General features: G+C 43.4%; 1 protein-coding gene across 2 annotated transcripts; it reads left to right on the forward strand.

The window, feature by feature from the left end:
• The first annotated feature begins 195 nt into the window (after nt 1-195).
• LOC119652642 (translocation protein SEC62) lies at nt 196-19,970 on the forward strand. Of its 2 annotated transcripts, none has more exons than XM_038056889.1 (7): nt 196-347; nt 18,353-18,491; nt 18,558-18,904; nt 18,965-19,152; nt 19,301-19,487; nt 19,558-19,799; nt 19,859-19,970. In XM_038056889.1, the coding sequence occupies exons 1-7, from the start codon at nt 312-314 to the stop codon at nt 19,953-19,955; spliced, it is 1,236 nt and encodes a 411-aa protein (XP_037912817.1). In that variant the 5' UTR covers nt 196-311; the 3' UTR covers nt 19,956-19,970. The 2 variants fall into 2 exon arrangements, with proteins under 2 accessions (XP_037912817.1, XP_037912816.1); XM_038056888.1 differs by lacking the exon at nt 196-347 and adding an exon at nt 10,343-10,470.
• The last annotated feature ends 1,175 nt before the right edge of the window (nt 19,971-21,145 follow it).

A 21,145-nucleotide genomic window follows, 5' to 3' on the forward strand; every position in this document is an offset into this window, starting at 1 on the left:
CATAAACAGCCCCTCGAAGAGTAAACTTACATAAAGTTGTATGTGTTTAGTTAATTCGCTTGATAAAAAGCAGATGAAATTGGTAGGGAAATGTTAAATTCGATAAAAAGCCATACACTGTACACTGGCCTCCTGTTCAACCCAAACATCTTTACACTGAACGTACCCATCATTCAGAACATGACCATTGAACGCTCCTCGCTTGCAAATCGGTGAAATTTTCGCCGTCTACAACTTTATACGTTCGTCGCGCAAAGTAGGCCTGAAACGGAGAAGCAAAACAAGGAATCCGAGTGTTGTTGGCGAGAAGTATGTCCGAGAAAAAGAGATCAAGACGTCGAAAAGAAGTAAGTTTTCCTAGTTTTCATTCAACTTTTTCAATATTTGATAGTTCCTCCATGAAATCAAAGGGAATCAGTTCCAGTGAAAAGTGTCTTCGTGTGATTTGTTCAGTGAAATTTCTCCTCGAGATGGTACATAACATGGAAAACTAATGACGTTGACAGCTGTACTGGGTACATCCCCGTGTTTTTGCACATAAACTGGAAGAGGCAGAAAAAATGCCGATAAAATATGATCCACCGACTTTCCCCTAGGCGCGTCGTGACATACTTGCCGCAGTTTAGCTGAAATAATTGCGAAAAGAAGTTTGTTTGCGGGCGAGAATCTGGGACGGGTTCAACTGCGGACTGAGTGCACCAGTTGACATGTTTGGTTGGGGCCTTATCGGTGAATCGAATTTTACTCTCTCAACGGTGGCTGATAGCGCCGGATGCCGAGTTCTTGTTTTCTCAGCTGTGGGAAATGTGTTTTGCGGTAGCTGCCGCGTTGGGTTCACGGGGGAATGGTCGTGGCAAATGCGGTCCACGAGTGACGAAATTCAAACTTGATTATGATTTGTATGAGGTGTTGGTGCTCGTAACAGGAGACCTTGCGGCGACCAAATCCTCAGAAAGGTTAATTATTAAAACCGTTGGGGTTTAGGATTGAAATTCTGGGGACAAGCGAGGGTTACATAATTCCTAATTAATGAATCGGAATTCATTGTCTCCTTGACCCTGAACTTCAGACATTCGCGTCTGATTGCCAAGGTCACGCCTGGGGTTTCCCAGCCATTTAGAATTCCCTGAGAGACACCCATTTTTTGTGTTTAAAATCAAATTGAACCCCGCATGGGCATCTGTTTTTTCTGATCTTTCGTTAGTTCAGGTGAAGCTATTCAACCCTAATAAAAAAACTCCACGGGAAACCTTCATATGACCAAAATATAACACTCAAATAATTCTTGTTTTTTCCGGACTGTTGAGACCAATAATCCCAGACAGCAAATCGAAGCCGATTTGCTCATTTAATGTACCCATTTTGGTTATCAAAAGATTTGTTTAGCGCGTAAAAAAGTGACGTCGGTTCCAACAACTAAAATCATTATCAAATGCTCTTAGAACGATGAACTACTACCAATTTGTAACGAAGGTCACGCCGAATGGAGTAAAGATTTTTTATTTTATTGCGTTGTAAAATTACGGGCACCGAAAATTGTGTAGGCTTCCTCATATTAACGCAGATAACACATTAGGTGATGTCAGTATTTCGTAGTTAGCCTTCAAAAACGTTTGTATAAAGAGAGTCGTCGGGTAAACGCAATGACTGAAGAATTCATGAAAGAAGCTAAAGAAAAATTTCCATTTTCCACGAAATGACGTGTCCTTAGCATAGTTGGCCCCAGGCACAGAAGGCTTGGGCATTGTACTTAGTACTATCCTCAGCAAAAAAAGAGAGATCAATGAAAGGAATAAAGAATAGTTACAGTTACTTCACTAGGTAGGTAGGTATCAGTGGCCGCTCCGAGGAGCCAAATTAGCGCTTTGCGCCCCCGACAGCCGCCAGCGGAATACCGACTGTATTCGCCGAGTGACTGTCAAGAGCAGAGCCTCGTCTGGCCAATCCGTCAGCCCGTTCATTTCCCTCTATGTTCCTATGCCCGGGAACCCAGAGGAGAGTGACCTTGAGCGTGCCGCCCAGATGGTTGAGCGCGTTTCTACACTGCCCCACCAGCCGGGAAGATGTCGTCGTTGAGTACAAGGCCTTGATGGCTGCTTGGCTATCGGTTAGAATGGCTATGTAACGCTTGGGGCTCGAATCATGCTCCAGCCATCGACAGACTTCCAATATCGCCAGTACTTCCGCCTGGAATATACTGGCGAAACCTCGGAGACCATGCGACTTGGATACACCGTGCGTATTCGAGCAAACCCCCGCGCCTACTTCATAGGCCATCTTTGATCCGTCCGTAAAGAATACCATGTCATAGTCTTGCAATACGCCGCCGGTCTTTCACTTTGCCCTAGTTGGAAGGTCCACAGCAAACTTTCTCGTGAAGTTCAGCTTGCGTGTGACATAGTCCGTGGGGGATGCCCAGATTTCTCGAGGCATTTCATCTAGGATGTTGCTGTGGCCGTAGGACTTCGCTGTCCAGCATCCGGACTCACGTAGTCTGACGGCACTGCACCCTGCAACATATTTGATGTGGAGGTCTAGGGGGAGGAGATGCAGGAGCACATTGAGAGCATCTGCCGGCAGAGTCCCCGTAGCACCTGCACACGCGGTTCTTTGAATCCTACTAAGCTTCGTTCTATTGTATTTCTTCTTCAAAGCCTGCCACCATAAATAGAGCCGGACGTCAGGATCGGACGCACTACAGCGGTGTACATCCAAAGAACCATCCTCGGCCGGAGACCCCATTTCTTTGCAAAGGTTCTCTTACAAGCATAGAAGGCTATAGAGGCCTTCGTAACCCTCAGTTCTATGTTCAACCTCCAATTTAGTTTGGATCCAGGATTACACCCAGATACTTTACATTAGAGGAAAGAACCAATCTTTGTTCATTCAGCCGTGGTAGATGGAATTCAGGTATCCTTGTCTTGATGGTGAATAGCATCAGTTGCGTTTTGGTTGGGTTTATGCTGAGTCCGCATCTTGCGGTCCACAGGCACACCTTTCGCAACGCTCCTACCATGATGTCGCTCATAATGGACAGAAATATGATACTAATAACACCAAGTCGTCGGCATACGCCACCACCTTGAACCCGCTGCTGTCCAATGTTCATAAAATTTCGTCCATTACTATTAACCAGAGCACCGGTGAGATGGCGCCACCCTGGGGCGTGCCTCTGTTCACAGCTCTGGTCAAGTGGTTGCCTCCCAGATCGGACTGGATTATCCTGGTACTTAGCATGGACATAATCCAATGCGTGAGATACCCCTCCAATCCAATACCGGTCAAGGCTTCCTTGATGGCGTTGGTACTGACGTTGTTGAAAGTTCACTCTATATCCAAGAAGGCAGCAACGGTATACTGCTTGTACTGCAGCGACCGCTCAACCGTGCCAATTACCTCGTGGAGGGCAGTTTCTGTGGATTTTCCTTTGAGGTAGGCATGCTGGGACTTAGATAAAGGTGTTCTCTCCATAATCGTCCTTAAGTGAATGCCCAGGACGCGTTCTAGGGTCTTTAGCACGAAAGAGGTCAGGCTGATTGGTCGGAAGTCCTTCGCGGACTCATGACCGCGCCTGCCCGCTTTCGGTATGAAAACCACTCGTGCGCGCCTCCAGGACTGCGGTACTTATCCTAAAGTGATGCAGCTCCGGTAAATCTCAACAAGCCACGGCACAACCCTTTCCTGCTGCTTCTGTAGCATGACTGGCATTATGCCATCTGGGCCTGGAGATTTGTATGCGGAGAAGCTGTTTATAGCCCAGCCGATCCTATCCTCGGTAATTACCGATTTGATAACCTCGCAAAGCTGGGGTTGCCGCAAACCCTCCAAGGACGGTTCTGACTCACAGTCCTCCTCGCTGGAGGGAGAGTGCGTTTGAACCCGCAACTCCAAGGTTTCGCTAGAAGATTCCGTCCGAAGCCTTCCGACTTTTTATGGAAGGATGGGCTCTTATGTTCCTTGGACATAATCTTACTGAGCTTCGCGGATTCACTAGTGCTTTCGATGTTCTGACAATAGTCCAGGCAAGGCCACCTCTTGGCGGTCTTGTACTTCTTCAGCCAGTAAGGACTGGACCTTGTATGGCTGCCAGTATTTTTGCCTGTAGCAGATGTTGAAGATTTCTCTGGTCAGCTTCCTGAGACTAGACGAGATCTTCGTTCCACCACGGTGGCAGGGTCTTTTTGCTGTACTTAGCAGAGCACGAGACTTTAAAGGGGGTGACTCCAGTTCGTCTGTCGTGCCAATCCTACCAATTTGCGCATCGGAGAGTTTGTTCTTAATTACCTGACCAAACTTTCTCCAGTCGATCCTCCTGGGGTCTCTAAAGGGCTTCGAGACCTGCGGCGAGATCTAGACTGAAGAGTATCCAACTGTGGTCAGAGAAGGATCTCTGGTCAGACACTCTCCAGTCTTCCACCCTAAGAATCCCTTTGTCGGTTATTAAGGTGATATTAAGGACCTCCTCCCAACCGTCACAGTTCTCCGAGCAGGGGAAATGGAAGGTTGGTGTACTGGCCTTGTTACACACCGATAGATTTGAAATAATAATAAATCAAAGAATGACTCACTTCTTTCGTTAATTTCGGATCTGCCCCAAAGCGTGTGCCTTGCATTAGCGCCGCAGCCTATCAGCAGGTTGGCTTTCTTTGTTATGGTGTTCGTCAGATGCTGTAGTTCTTCTGGCGGAGCTGATCGGTCATGAGCCATGTAAGCCGAGGAAATATACAGGTTCTTTGCCCCCGCCTGCTCCAGCTTGACCACAACTAGGTCACCGGAACTCAGGTCCGGGCACAGCAAAGCGTGCAGACTCTTCCTCGCAAGAATACATGCTCTAGGTCTATCCTGATCAGCGTCTCCTGTGCTGTGGAATAAATTAAAATATTTGTTTTGGAGCCCTTTGATGGTTCCGTCGCTTCCGACCCACGGCTCCTGTATTAATGCGACGACAAAGGAAGGCATTGCGAAAGAAGGCGAAGTTTATTGGAAATAGGCGTTGCTACACCATCAATTGTGGCGATATCCAGAGTTATTGGACGCAAGAAAGCAGAACTTTCGGCGGAAGGAGGACAAGTTGGTAACGCCGATGAGATCCACACTGAACGCAACGGACTTTTCAGTTAATGCCGGTTTTCATATTAGACTACCCTTATGTCTACAAACATAAGAGTTGATCAAATTAAAATGCAACACGACAAAGCTCTTTCCTATCAACTGGCGGAAAGGCTGGCATATATTTCTCGTTCAAGAGGCAAGGGTTCGTTTTAACAAAATCTACGGTAATTTTTTTTTTGAGTAGGGTAGATGATTGCGACCACCAATTAAACACTTCCCTGTCATCAGAGAACTAGCCTGGAACCGTACGACACATTACTTCGGGCTAGCCCTTCTGCTCTCCCGGCTTTGGGAGCCTTCAAGTCAGGGAATTCCTTTCGCCAACGGAAGGAGAAGGGAGGAAGGGAGTTGTCAGTTCAGGGAGCCCCTTACCGTCCGATCCCTCCGCCGGTCGAGTTCAATCTTCTTCGAAATAAGAAGAGCCCGAACATAATGTACAATAACATTCCAGCTACCAGCGCTCTTCAGCATCTCTCTGACAATGTCGTCTGAAGAGAGCTCCCCTGTGTTTGCATAAAGCTGCTGACGAAAGCCGTCCCACCTATCGCAAGAGAAAAAGTGTGTTCAGCGTCGTCCGTCACTCAATTGCAGAACACACAATCAGGAGATTGCGCCTTCCCATTCCTGTGCAGGTAAGACTGAAAACCTCCATGCCCGCTTAGAAGTTCGGTAAGGAAGTAATCAATCTCACCGTGCGTTCGGTTCAACCACGGGTCAAAATTGTCGATGGATCGCGCAGTCCATTTGCCCCTTGGCTTATTTTGCCAAGAAAGTTGCCACTCGGGAAGGGTGCGTTGACGTTCTTCACGGGCGACCACCTCTCTTAAGTTTTCACCCTTACAGCGGTAGCTTTGTTTCTGCTCCTTGACAAGGAGGACAAAGGGCATAAGCCCATGCCTCCTCATAGAGCGGAGCCGACTACGTTGCTCCCATAAGAATTCATCTCCTAGTAGATTTAGGACCTCCGACATTCGCCATTAGCCGACTCCAGTAGCAGCCTTGTCCGCTGCTGCTTTGGTTGGCGCTGGTTTGACTCTATAGTCAACTCGCCGATCGATATGGGAGGTAGGGTCGGGATTCTCCTTCTGGTCAAGATGACTAATTCGGTTTTTCCAGCGCAACGTTGAGACCGTGAGCAGTCATCCATCCGCTTACCCGTCGCATCCATATGCCAAGTCTGCAGTGCGTACGGCAAAAACGCCCCTCCGTGCTCGAAACGGCGTCCTTCAGAGCAGTAAGCCGGCGCCGAAAGTCCGGCATCGTCTCGTTCGGCATCAGGTAAACGCTAAAAAACATTAGCCCTAAACACCGGATCCAGGCAAACCCGTTCCCTTGGTCTTCGGCAAGAACACGAAGTCTAACGTCGTCCCGAACCCAGATGGCAGCCGTGCCCGATAAGTCGAGATGCCATGAAAACGGGTCCTTATTTCGGTATTGCTCGCTAATTACCACTAGACCAATAATTCCTCCAGTTCCATCAGCCATTTTTGACGCCTTTACTGACGTTCCTCTGGAGGAACGTTGCCAACCGCATGCGCTTTACCATTGCTGCGCATTTCCTGATGAGCCTTCCAAACGCATTCAGCTCTTCCTCTTTCCCTGTTGTTTCGTCGATTTGCTTTTTTATTAATTTATGTTTATTCTCCATGAAAAACTAACCAGCGCAGCGTGTAAAAGGGAGCGGGCCGCAATAGTCAGGAACGGGTGGGGGACACAGTCCCTACCCCAGTTCCCTGAGGCCTGACCTACGCTTAGTTGATCCCGGAATTCACGGACGAATTAGTGCTCACTCGGGGCAACGCGCTCTACTAACACCGGTTCACTCGGGCACCTCGGGGACGTCACATCTCCTATCCTAAGCGACTGTTAAAGGGCAACGACCCCTGAGGGTATAATCTGTGGTATTGGATCAGTCAACGGGACTAGGATCTTCTTCGATGACAAACCCTCGAGGGCCTACGTCTTGATGACAAAATTGTTAGAGGCAACCATGCTGAGAAAATTCTGTTCCCAGAACCTTGCTGCGGCCAACTTTCAATACCAGGTTAATGGTAAGCGGAGAAACATCATAGTTGCCTCTGTTTACTTATCATATGATTCCTTTGTATCCTCCGCTGATGTAAGAACTAAGGAGCCTGGTAGCGTATGCAGAATCAAGTGGCCCTGAATTTTTAATAGGTTGAGATGCGGACGCACAACATAGTTGTTGGGACACTAGCAAATGCAATCCTAGAGGAGAGAGAAAGAGGTTGTTTGATTTTATCACTTCAGCAGAACTGATGAGTGCGAAAGTAGGGAGCGCCCCTACGTTCGTGGGGCCAAGAAGAACTGAAGCAATTGACCTAACAATCTTCACTTCAAACTTGTTAGGCTTGACTACAAACTGGCGATTGCTAGATGAAGTCTCTCTCTCAGATCACCGTTACTTGGAATTTAGTCTGACTATTGCAGCCGAACAGATGGAATCCTCAGAAAGCAGATTGGACTTCTTGGTGGCAAAGTGGAGCTCCCTAGGCATCTAAGGACCCCTTTGGCGATAGAAGATCAATTGGAAACTCTAAATCGCACACTTTTAGAGTGCTTTGAAGAGGCTTGTCCTATTTCCCGAACTCAACTTAACAAAACGGTTCCATGGTGGAACCGAGAACTGCAAAAACTGAGGAAATCAGCCACACAACTTCTAAATCATGTTTGCAAAAGCAATAGGGGTTAAACTTCCAGATTTCACAGCGTGAAAATGAGAGGCTTGTAAAACGTTTGTTACGGATGCAACAACTGTGGCTCCACATTGGGCGCCAACTCTGTTACGATGAGAGTCCAGCGTTGCATCACCTTGGCACTAACACGGTCACCAAGGCTGTCAACCAACTAAGTTCCTCGAACAGGTTTGCCAGTCGTGAACACCGACTGCGCGAGATAATATACATAGTATAGACATAAATTCTGTCAGTCAAGCAAATCTTTATTTCTCACAAAGTAATAAACCAAATTAATCGAAAGGTACACCATTAGAAAAGGGAAATATAGAGCTTTCAAACGAAAAAAAAATATTCAAAATGGCCGCCGCTGGGCTATACAGGCACGAAGTCTGTAAGGCCATGCATCGATCGCTTCACGCACCGTATGAAGCGCCATCATCATCATCAACGGCGCAACAACCGGTATCCGGTCTAGGCCTGCCTTAATAAAGAACTCCAGACATCCCAGTTTTGTAGGCTGAAAAAGGCTCTGTTAGGTGCCAACAAGTGTGCGCGATGAACGTCATAGCTGTTCTCGATTGTGATTTTCGACCCTAGATAGGAGAAATTTGCAACGGTCTCAAAGTTGTAGTTTCCAATCTTCATTGTTTTCATTTGACCAGTGCGAGTTGATGTTTTTCGTTCTTTTGGTTTTGGCGCTGACGTTGCCACCATGTACTTCGCCTTGCCTTCATTAATGTGCAGCTCAAGATCTCGCGCTGACTGCTCGATCGGAATGAAGGTAGACTGTACATCTCGGGTTGTTCTTCCCATGATGTCAATATCGTCAGCGTAGGCCAGTAGTTAGGTGAACTTGAAGAGGATGGTGCCTCTCGCATTTACATCGGCATCGCGAAGCATTTTCTCAAGGGCCAGGTTGAAGAGGACGCATGATAAGGCATCCCCTTGTCTTAAACCGTTGTTGATGTTGAATGGTCACGAGATTGATCCTGCTGCTTTTATCTGGCCTCGCACATTGGTCAGGGTCAGCCTAGTCAGTCTTATCAATTTCGTTGGGATACCAAATTCTCTCATGACCGTGTACAATTTTACCCTGGCTATGCTGTCATAGAAGGCTTTAAAGTCGATGAAAAGATAGTGCAACTGATGTCCATATTCCAACAGTTTTTCCATCAGAGAGAAAATCTGATCTGTTGCTGATTTGCCTGGAGTGAATGTATGTATGAACCAATGATATTCCGAGCGTATGGGGCTATCCGGGCTAGCAAGATGGAGGAGAATATCTTATAGATGGTACTCAGCAACGTGATACCTCTAAAATTGCTGCACTTTTTATGTATAAGACAGATAATGCCCCGTTGCCAGTCGTCCGGCATTGATTCGCTGTCCCATACTTTTAGCATCAGTTGATGAACCACTTGGTGTAATTGGTCGCCTCCATATTCAACCAATTCGGCTGTAATTCCATCGGCTCCTGGCGACTTATAATTTTTAAGCCGATGAATTGCACGGACTGTTTCTTCTATACTTGGTGCTCAGTTCACCAAAATACTCAACCCATCGCTCCAATATGCCCATTCTGTCGGAAATCAGATTTCCCTCTTTGTCTCGGCAGGATGAGCATTGAGGTGTGTAAGGCTTCATCCTGCTGATTCGTTGGTAAAACTTCCGCGCCTGGTGCGGTTGCTCCCTGTACTTTTCTAGTTCACAGACTTATAGATTCTCCCAGGCTTCTTTCTTCAAAGTATCATTATCAATCAAAGTGGCAGTGGATAGGTCACACATCGAGGACAAACAATAATTGGGTTGCTGGCTTTGCGATACAGTGGAATCCGCTCTCCCAAGATGGGTTGCCCCAAGTACATTTGACGAAGAACTGTACAGAAGCAGTGCGGGCGGCACCCAAGACTATATTTTATATGTATAGCCATCAGTGTCATCATAAAGTGATTATGAGATCAAAATTCACAAAACAATTATTTGATTTTTGATTCTATTTTTCGCAGTTAGATAGTGGCATTATTCTTACCTCATAATGAAAAAAACCCACTAATGGAAACCGTAGATGACCAACACACTTAAACACTATGCAAGTGATAAGCTCACAGCAGCGAGAAAAACACAATATCAACACAGGGACCCTTGACGACTGGTATTCGAAACCAGAGCATCGAGATTGAGAGGCTGACGCTCTACTCCATCAACCATTGCGCCAATAATGACAACCGTGATTCACTTATAAAAACTGCTAAGATACAAAATCGTCGGCCCTAAGCCTCTAATAATAAGATGATATATGAAATCCATAATTCACTTCTATACTTGTTTAAAGATCGCGTGGTTGTCATTTGACTATTTTCCTCATTACTACTATCACTATATCACCACGTAAGAAAAACAGTAACTGAGCTTTAAGGGAAATTCTCTCAGTGTTCATTCGCTGCACCGACGTGAAAAATCTGTTTTATTTGAGCACAGATTATTATCAATATTCAATTCATTTGATGTGGTCGTAAATATAATTGCCATTCACCGGTCACTCATTCCTAATATTCCAAAGAAGCGAAAACTTCTATTGTTACCTGGCATTGGTATAGGTGTTAAGGTGTTGTCAATGAATCCATTCAGTGGTCCGTATCAGTATGAGGATGATACTACGGTGCGTATAATTTAGGTGTCCTTAAAGTAGTAAATCGTTAATATCTTTTGGAATGAATGGCATAAGGATCTACCCACCTTATGTCTTTCCGAGAAATCTGCTTGCACATTTTAATTACCTTTGGTGTAGTGCAGTTCAACATGTCTCGAACGTCTTATATCCAACGTTTTTTGTGATAGGGAAGTATAAGTTGCAAAGTGAAGACAATAAGGAACGAAAATATGTGATTTGAGGTGTTTTCATAAGGCCTCCTTATGGAAATAAACTCTTTCTATGACTGGACTTAGTGTGGTTTTATATAGAAACGTCTGTTGATCATACGTGGCGTTAGGTGCGTTTGTTTTCTCGAATTAAAAGTTAATGTGGTGCGAGTGATCATTGACCACGCTCTGTGCTGCTGTTCAGAGAAGATGCCTTATTTAATCGAGTACAATATGCAAAGTAATATGGGTTTTGTGGCAATAATTTTTCAATAGGTGGCAAGGATCCCGAGAAAAGTTGAGAGTACAGCATTGGATTCATTACTAAAGAAGTGGTCTCAGAGTTTTCCAACTCTTTAAAAATTAATGATCAGAGGTTATAAAATAACAAACAACAAGGGTTATAAAACAATAGGCAACAGGGCTAAACAACATTATCGGCGGGGCTCTTGTCATCAAATTATCGTTAAGAGAGCCGGTCCTGATCAGTACTACCCTAAATTAACCATTTGATCAGCGCTTAGATTTCGTTTTCTGTAAACAAGTCAAGAAATGGCTGTTTGGCAAGATTCCCTCAAAAATGGTTGACTCGATGAGTAGCACTTCAAAAAACCGCAATTTATCGTCTTTAAAAAAAACTGAGCCCTGTCTTGCCTTATATTTTTTTATGTTTGCACTTTCAAAATCAGCAATGATAGTGTTGAAGTTTCCATTTGTAATGATCGAAAGATGGCATTAAAGATAAAATAGAACAAGACAATGGCTTAGCATGTCAAATGTCAGCAGATTAGTTATCGATTTTCTGCTCAATTATCACATTCAGTGTGCACATGATAGAGTTTTTGCTAGTGGTCTGCCCCAAAAATTATAGAAGCATGAAATATTTGATATAATTTGATTATCTTCTCTATTGCCGCATGAATCTTGAATTCAATGCAATGTTTGCTTTAAAGTGTTATTAACTTGGGGACAAGTTAAATCCAGAATTCAATATCAGCTCCAATCACAGAAATATAATTCATTGCCGCCGCGACATCGGGACCTCGCAAAAGATCCCCACACTGGGGCAAGGGCACTGAAAATCTTAATAGGCAATTTGACCGATAATAGAAAATATCAATAAATATGGCCAGACATTCGAAACCATAATCATCGGTGCAACAATCAAATCGGATCTGGACCTTGAAACTTGTTAGAGCACTTCATTCATCATGATTCCCGACATCTTGGAAGATTATAGTAAAGGGATTGTGAATACTTTGAAGAGCTTTGAAGCTTCATTAATGGACAATTCCATTCCAGTTACCGAGATACGCATGGCTACACCAGGGGCACAATAGTTCTTCAAGGACGCGGTGCGACTTTCCCTTAACAAAATAATAATGGCTACACCAGGAAGAATTCAATAAGATGTATAATCTACGTTCCCAGATAGCCTACTCTCGAATGACTTTAATTTTAATAGCTTCCACACAAAGCATATCTGAACTCCACGGCCTAGGAGAAATTTTCCACCAAAAAGCATACCCAGCGCAAAGGGTCAAGCGCTACACCATTATGTAGAGAACAGTTTTAAATCCAAGGGGAAACTCACCAAGCTTATATGCGACTATCATACTTCATAGTTTCCATAGTTCTAAAAACAATGACAACTAAACATTTCGATTACATAAACACCATCTATGGTGATGGGTCGGAGGAAAACGGGAAGATGAATCAAATGAAGATACAACATTAAGGGACTTAAAAATTTCTCTCCTCCTTTCTACATTGATCTACAGAAAGTGTTGGTTTTGCTTACGGTGACATCAAGTTCGATTCAGAAATCGCCATTAATTTGCCTTGATTATTTTGCCTTAAGAAGAAAGCCGACTTTATGAGCTTTTAAGAAGGCGTTTTTAAGGCTTTGTTTGAAGAAAAACTTTATTAAAATCGGTTCAATGTCTGTCTGTCCATCTGACACGTGAGATTTACTCCGAAACGGCTGGAGCTATTGTCACGAAATTTAGTGAGAATATATCACCTCTGTACCACTACACAGGCAACGAATTGCATCATTCTGTTCACTTTAAGGAGGGTTCATCATATATGTTATGCGAAAGGGAGAGCAAAATATTTTGAACAGAATATGGACATGTGGGGCATCAAATGAAAGGGCTCAATTATTACTTCTCGAAAATAATCTTCTTTCTGACATTGAGGTAGGCGCAGAGTAGTGATAACCCAAAATGTATGCCACAAAAAGTGAAGCAGGTTTCATTCTCAGAACCTATCCAACAGAAATATCTGAAAAAAGAAATCACAGTGATGAACCTTTACAAAATCTAGACCTCAAAATAGTTGGGTGCACTCAAAGAGGATCGTACCTCTTGCATTTACCTCAACATCACGGATCACTTTCTCCAGGGCCAGATTAAAGAGGACGCATGATAGGACATCCCCTTGCCTTAGACCGTTGTTGATGTCGAATGGTCTCAAGAGTAATCCTGCTGTTTTTATCTGGCCTCGTGCATTGGTCAGGGTCAGCCTAGTCAGTCTTATCAATTTCGTCGGGATACCGAATTCTCTGAAACTCGTGTACAGTTTTACCCTGGATATGCTATCATAGGAGGCTGTAAAGTCGATGAAAAGATGAAGCAACTGATGTCCATATTCCAATAGCTTTTCCATCGCTTGCCGCAGAGAGAAAATCTGATCTGTTGCTGATTTACCTGGAGTCAAGCCTCTTTGGTATGGACCAATGATGTTCTGGGCGTATGGGGCTATCCGGCCAAGCAAGATAGCTGAGAATATCTCATAGATGATACTCAGCAACGTACTACCTCTATAATTGCTGCACTTTGTGATATCTCGCTTTTTATGTATGGGACGGATAATGCCTCTTTGCCAGTCGACAGACATTGATTCGCTGTCCCACACCTTGAGTACAAGTTGATGAACCACTTGATGCAATTGGTTGCCTCCATATTTAACCAATTCGGCTGTAATTCGATCGGCTCCTGGCGACTTACGAGTATGATTTTTAAGCCGATGAATTGCACGGTCTGTTTCTTCTATACTTAGTGGTGGCAGTATTTGTCCATCGTCTTCTCCAACTCGTCGATGTTCTGGTTGTTCGGTAGTTCATCAAAGTACTCAACCCATGGCTCCAATATGCCCATTCTGTCGGAAATCAGATTTCCCTCTTTATCTCGGCAGGATGGGCATCGAGGTGTGCTGCTGCTGACTTGTTGATAAAACTTCCGCGCTTGGTGCGGTTGCTCCCTGTACTTTTTGAGTTCACAGACCCTCCGGTTCTCTCAGGCTTCTTTTTTCCGTCTTTGAAGTTGCCTATCCGCTCGCCGTAGTTCGTGACAAGTCAAACCACCCGTTCCGACTCTTTTTGCAGCTGGGGCCAAGTATGTTTGTGGCCGTATTTATGATATGATTTATGATTCAAGTGATTGTGAAGATCATTTGTTGATGCTTCATCTCCAGGATCTCTGTTGGCTGTGGTTATTGTCGCATCCATTTCCCTCTTATAAGTGTTGCGGAGGGCTGTGTTGTGAATGGGTTCAGTATTCACTCTCACCTGAGCTGCCAACGAGATAGTGATCCGAGTCTATATTGGCCCCTCTATATATTCTCATCAAGGCTGAGAGATGGCGGCGTTCAATCAGCACGTGGTCTATTTGGTTAAAAGTGGTCCCATCTGGAGAGGCTCATGTATGTTTGTGGATCGCTTTTCGCGCAAACCAGGTACTTCCAACAACCATTTCGTGCGATACTGCTATCCATTGTATTTTGATGTTAACTATGGGAGCCAACGTATTGCCCGAATACGAGCTCCGTCCTTACTTGGCTGTTAAAATCCCCAAGTATGACTGTGATATCATATCTGGGATAGGCTTCGAGAGTTCATTCTACTGCCTCGTAGAAGGTATCCTTCTCCGACTCAGCAGTCTCGTCTGTAGGGTCGTGGACGTTACTGAGGCTTATATTTCTAAATTTTTCTCGCAAGCGCAGAGCGCATAGCCGTTCGCTATATGTTTTCAAAATCTACTCCGAGCACATGGTTTACTAGATGGCCACTATAATATAATATACGGTGTAGCGACTCTTCTCCAGGAAACCGGTCCCTGTCCAACGCATCTCCGGTAACGCTGTTACATGAGCCGATGCGCTGTAAATTTCATCATGTAATCCGGGCCCTATAGTATTGTACAATTTATTGGAAAAATCTTCTCTGTTTTATGTCAATCTCGCGTCCTAGCCTATATAATTACTTTTATCTTTTTGCGATGCAAAAAACACGTCCACAAGGTAAATGCAGTGTGTCTTGACGGTTGTATAGAATAACTTTTTCGAGATGTTGGCAACACTGCTGCGTAGTTTGACTTTTCCACTTCAAAACAAGACCAATTCAATTGGTATGTTGAAAACTCTTGACCCAGAAGCACCTCGGAAAATGTCAACCAAGAATGCGGTTCGTGGTGATCGCAGATTGATGTTGGGTAAACTTTCTAGGAAGTTTCCACAAGTCTTCAGATCTTTGCTGTACGAAATAATCACAAAAACCTTTGAATATCCAATTGGTGGACCTCGACGCAAAGCCGGAGTGTCTGGAGTTCCTTATTAAGGCAGGCCTAGATCGGATACCGGTTGTTGCGCCGATGATTATGATGATCAGATCAGCAAGATGGTCCCCTAAACAAATAACAGGACAACAAAAGTTGAATCGACTGCCTGAAACCAAAAGATATTTTCACTTTTCACCTTCCACCAAAAAACCATCACAATTTCAGTCGACAAAATCATGCCATTCGTGTTTTGGGATTATAAAAACATAATTTTGATTGAATATCTGAATCAAACAGCAAGCTACTGTGAGTCTCCAAGGGCCGATTCGAAGAGGGGCGTGCTGCCAAAAGGAGCCTACTTGCTACCACAGTCTACACGGCCAACGTCACAAAACAACTTTTGGAGTCGTTTTGAATCTGTATTCCGCTAGCCTGGCGCCTTCCAAGTCACTGTTTGTTCACTTCCCTGGAGGTATACATGGGTGAAAGAAGGTCTTCAACGAACGTGGATGTGAAACGGAAGATGGAAAAGTGGATGAATACTTAGAAATGCGGGAGACTTTTTTGAGGCAAACATAAAAAAATCGTTTCAACACATGCATCGAGAGAGATGTCGACCGAATTGAATAATAGGTTGCATATGGACATTAAGTGAGAGAGATTTGCATCCACTTCCCAAAAGCCGACACCAATGCACACAAGATTTCATTTCTATTGCGTTAATGACAAGAATGGTACTTTGCTTACAGATTGGCAAACAGCAACGGATAGAAACAGATTTCAACGGAAGAATTTGTTCAGCCCTTCACTTCCACAAGCACTGCCAACATACAAAGCAATTCCATCTGTCAGCACCACTGAAGTGGTGGAGAAAGTAATAAAACCTATGAAATCATGGAAAACAATAGGACACCACATCGGAGGATAGAACAACTTTTGACTGGCAAGAAACCTCGACCGTTCCAATATGGAAAAAGGAGGGCTACCAGCCGATTCGATTACTGTTCCATATCGTGAAGATTTTTTAACGCTCTTGACAAGCGTATTCGCTACATCGTTCAAATGACAGTGAATCAAGCCGGACTTGTCCAGAACTGCGGAACTGCTATCGCAAACACCGTGAGAAGCATGGCGTTCTTTACATTGCATTTCTGGATCTAGAAAAGGCGTTCGACTGTGTGCCACTTGAACTCATCTGGAATGCTCTGCGACAACACCTAGTGGTAGAAAAACGCGCTGGGTTAAACTGCTTTACCACGATCCAAAAAGTAAAGGCGGGCATATCAAAACCGCCTCGTATCTCTGTTGGTGTTCATCAAGGGTGCGCCCTCTATGACATGGGACATACAATGTCCAGTGCATATGCACCGCTCTATGCAAATTGATGTTTCTCTGGCATATTGCAAAGTTGATCCTAAGCAATTTGTTCGAAAAGTGAATGATAGCCTCATACAACATAGATTGAATCTGCGTTTCTGTATTTGGCGAGCGATCCTAATGAAACAGGCAATATCACTGTCAGTAGCATTGACCTGCCCAAAACTGAGCGATTTAGATACCTCAGATCAATGTTATCAGCCAATGGTAAACTGCGTTATGAAATGACTTCACACATTAGGGCAACCTGGATGAAGTAGAGTTCCACAACTGGCGTTCTTTGTGATCGACGTATTAAGGAACGTCTGAAGTCGAAAACTTATCGCACTATCATCCGCCCTGATCTATGATTCGGAGTGTTGGCCGACTATAAAAGACAATTAACGGCGTCTTGCGGTAACAGAGACGAAGATGTTACGTTGAACTAGTGGCATGACACGCCAGTACACCGATCGTAAAAAATTGGTGAGAGACATCTTCTAGCTTATGGTCACGAATTTCGCACTAACACAGAATTCACTGCGAAGATTGGTCTGAACATCGGAGCCAATGCGAAAAGACTGGCCGAAGTAGCGGTGACTTGATACGCTGGATAGTGATCTGAAAGCGTCGTGGCTGCATATAGATCAGGACTTTGACAGTACAAAAGGGCGCAACCGTTCAAGACGAGCCGATCCCGCTTCTGAAAAAGATATGTGCAATAAGTGTATATGATTCTTTTTTTAATAAATTTATTTGGAACTTACGCAAATCGAGTACACTTTCTGGTCATTCATCGTATTCCGGTGGAACACAAAACTAACCTGAAATCGCATCGTGCTGATAGTGGCTAATATAGCCCTACGTTCGTCTATGAAAATTTCAATCAATTAAGCACGCGCATTTTCAGCATTTGGCGAACGTTAAAGTTCCACTCAAACGATGGGAAGTAAAGTTGTTCTGAGAACATTTCTAGAATTTCCGCTGATCTAAGTTCTTATTTTCTTCTAATTTAGCCTGTGAGTTTCTTGGTTATCATTTGCTCTCAGCTCTGAAATTGAAAACTCTTGATCCCATTCATCTTCTGGCACAACTGCTCCCTTCTCGTTGTCTCTGACATTAAACTTTGATTTAATCTTCAAATTGTCAGCATCCCCAGAGAAGCTTCGAAAATGTTGGGCTTTCTCCTTCGTTTTTTCTACCGATTCAAATCCGCACTATTTTTAAGTATGTTTCCTTATCATAATTGAGATTGTCATATAATTTAATCAATGCATCAGAATATGTTTCAGTAACACGACCCCAAGTTGGGCAATGGATTACGTTTGATTTTTTGTTCGTTTTAATTTAAAAGGATCACACTCAAATAGAAAAAGAAGACGAGGCAGATCCTACCTGAGATGGAACGATGGCGTAGGCCAGGACGCCAGACAGCTTTTAGGGATATCGAATTGGTGGACCTCGGCGCAAAACCGGGATGTCTGGAGTTCCTTATTAAGGCAGGCCTAGACCGGATACCGTTGATGATGATGACACTCAAATATTTATTTTTGTTTTGTTCATTTTTCTGTGTGCTCGTTACGGAAACACCATTTTCCCCTAATTAGAAAGCCGCTAATGTCCGTTCTCCTTCGTTTCTACAATAAGGCCATTTTCAGTTCTTTTTTAAGAAGAATAAGAAAAGAGACAGTTTAAAATGCTTAAATATTTAAGAATATAAAGATTGAAAATTCTAAATATACTTAACGATGTTTAATTTTTCTTCAGGAATACACTGGACCGGGAGGTGTACAAAAAGAGGTTGAAAAACCAAGCAAAGAGGAGTATGCCATAGCAAAATGGATGAAAAAGAACGTTCGAACGAAGAAAACTAAATTTCTTAGTCATAATGTGGAATACTTTACAGGTAAGAACAATAATAGTTATATTTTGATCACCTACAATTAACCTCGCCCTCTTCACATCACCTCAGCATCGAAAGCCCTCGATGCCCTTATGAAATCTCATTTCGCCGAAGGCGACAATTGCCTATTCCCATCTCGTGAGAGTGCAGTTGAATACTTGGATGTTATGTTGGAGCATAAATTTTTCCATCGTGCAAAGAAAGTTCCTGTCTACTTAGACGAGCTTAAAAGTGGTGGCAACAGCAATAGTGGCGGAGCAGGCGGTAAGGTATCTACGAAAAAGAACGGTGAAAAACAAGAGGCTGGATCTAAAAAGGAAAAAGAAACAAAAGATGAAAAAGACGATGAGAAGGAAAAGGAAAAAGAGAAATTAACCGATCATGATAGTCATGTTGAGGGAACTTCGGATGATGTTGTAAGTTTTGTATTTTTCACCGCAATACCGTTTTGTTGACTACGTATTTTTATGAATTAGGCTTCCAAAGAAAAACGAAAGCGGAAAATCCGTCTTGAAATGCATCCAGAGCAATTGTTCGTTGATGGTTCAGAAGCTTATGTATGGATATATGATCCCGTACCAATCCACTATTGGATCTATGGAACCATTCTCGTATTGGGGGCAATCGTCATCTGCATGTTCCCATTGTGGCCGCCAATTTTAAGGTAAGCGAACTTCTTTTGTTCGAATTAAGGGACCTCGAATGACTTCCCGAGAGACCTGCCGCAGTCGACCCGTCTGCATCAAATCGATGGGGGCTCTCTCAGTGACCAAGGGAAATTCCTTCATAATATTCGCCCTCTTCATTTTCAGGAAAGGCGTATACTATCTAAGTATAGCGGCTGCAGGATTTTTAGTATTTATTTTCGCACTTACCATATTGCGATTAATAATTTTCGTAATTCTATGGCTACTGAGTAGAGGCAAATTGTATTTCTGGATATTCCCAAATCTAACAGAGGATGTAGGATTCTTTGCATCATTCTGGCCGCTGTATGAGGTATGTCCTCCTAGAAATTGCTAGACTACGTCCTTTGTTTACCTAAATATAATTTTCTTTATAAACGCAGTATGAATATAGAACCAAAGAGCAAAAAGGAAAGAGCAGTAAAAAGCAGAAAAAGAAGAAGAAAGACAAAGACAGCGATGCAGAAGACGAAACTACAACAGCAGGCGGACTCCAGCCAGAAATTATTGAGAATATTAAAGAGCATGATACAGCCGACGATGTGGTACAAGATCTGCACGGGGAAAATGACAGTGTCGAGAGCGGCGAAAATAATAAGGTTGATAATTCTGCCGATTACAAGGAGTATGCGTGAGTTGTCTGAACCCCAGTTCTTGTATTTATGTTTTCATTTAATTTTTCAGGACAAATACCATTTCGGAAAGTGAATCGGAAGGATCAAGATCGTCGACCGGTAAAGATTTTGAAATGGTTGATCCAACAGAAGTTGACACATCATAAGGATATACACATAAAGAAAATATATGAAGAAACTTGTTTTATAGATGTTTTTAATTTTTATTATGTACCACTTAATAAATAAAATTATAATAAATCAAATTATAAACGAAAATTAAATGAGCTTTTCCTCTTTTCCGGGCACTGTGTCCGGATAGCTGAGTGGTTAGAGCACAAGGCTGTCGTACGGGAGGTCGCGGTTCAAATCTCACTGGTGGTAGTGGAATTTGTATCGTGATTTAACGTCGGATACCAGTGGACTCAGCTGTTAATGAGTACCTGAGTCAAATCAGGGTAATAATCTCCGGCGAGCGCAATGCTGACCACATTGCCTCCTACAGGCTATTCTGTAGTGTACCGTTACGGTCTTGAATGAAGTGCTCTAACACACTTCAAGGCCCTGATCCAATATGGATTGTTGAGCCAACGATTATTATTATTATTATTTCCTCTTTTACGTGATGTGTTCAGTTGGGTCAATTTTTACATAGTACCAAGGGTGGATGCTTTAATCTGGGATTTGAAACAGGAGTGCGATTTTTTAGGTATGTGTCAGTAGTGTTCGCATGAATATGGGTTTATCGTTTGCACAGCATTATGGGGAATGACTGAATTATTAGAGGCAATCAATGATAAATTTGAGTTAATAGCAACGTCTAGCGTCACAGTTTTAAGTTAATATGAACCGTTTGACATAAACATTATATTACTTCGGTTGTGTGTGTCGTCCTTTCGGCTTATTTTATAATGAATAGAAAAAAGACAAATTTTGTCTTTTAATGCCGAATACTGAGTTTTTATTCCTCATATACCGGTATTTCGAGGACCGGTTGTCCTCTTCCTCAGTGAGTTTTTTGTCTGAGCTGCTAATGGTCCAGCTTGTCCTTAAATACATAAATCCAGACCTTAATTACTAGTTAATTTTATTCCTAATTAATCCAAAAAGCCAACTGTTGACATTTCCTAAATCACTCTCAATTCTTTTTTCCTCCCGCATCTTGTGCATAATGAAACTCTCTAATGCATCCAATTTGCGGAAGTCATTAACCTCCTTAATTACCCTTAGGTTATCCTCCGTTATTGTATGTTTCTCCTCGATGATATGTCTGGCTACCAATTTGAGGGCATATGTTGGTCTGCTTTTTGCTTTCGCAAAATTTGCTTCCCTTATATGTTCGTGGAACCTCGTTGTT

Source organism: Hermetia illucens, chromosome 3 (genome assembly GCF_905115235.1).
Source record: "Hermetia illucens chromosome 3, iHerIll2.2.curated.20191125, whole genome shotgun sequence".
Taxonomy (NCBI): Eukaryota; Metazoa; Arthropoda; class Insecta; order Diptera; family Stratiomyidae; genus Hermetia; species Hermetia illucens.

Bases quoted from the DNA above. Each gene is read 5' to 3' on its own strand.
- LOC119652642 (XM_038056888.1), top strand. From the start codon at position 10,426: ATGAATCCATTCAGTGGTCCGTATCAGTATGAGGATGATACTACG. The intron at 10,471-18,352 runs GTGCGTATAATT...ATTTTTCTTCAG, and splicing joins AGTATGAGGATGATACTACG to GAATACACTGGACCGGGAGG. The intron at 19,800-19,858 runs GTATGCGTGAGT...TTAATTTTTCAG, and splicing joins AATTCTGCCGATTACAAGGA to GACAAATACCATTTCGGAAA.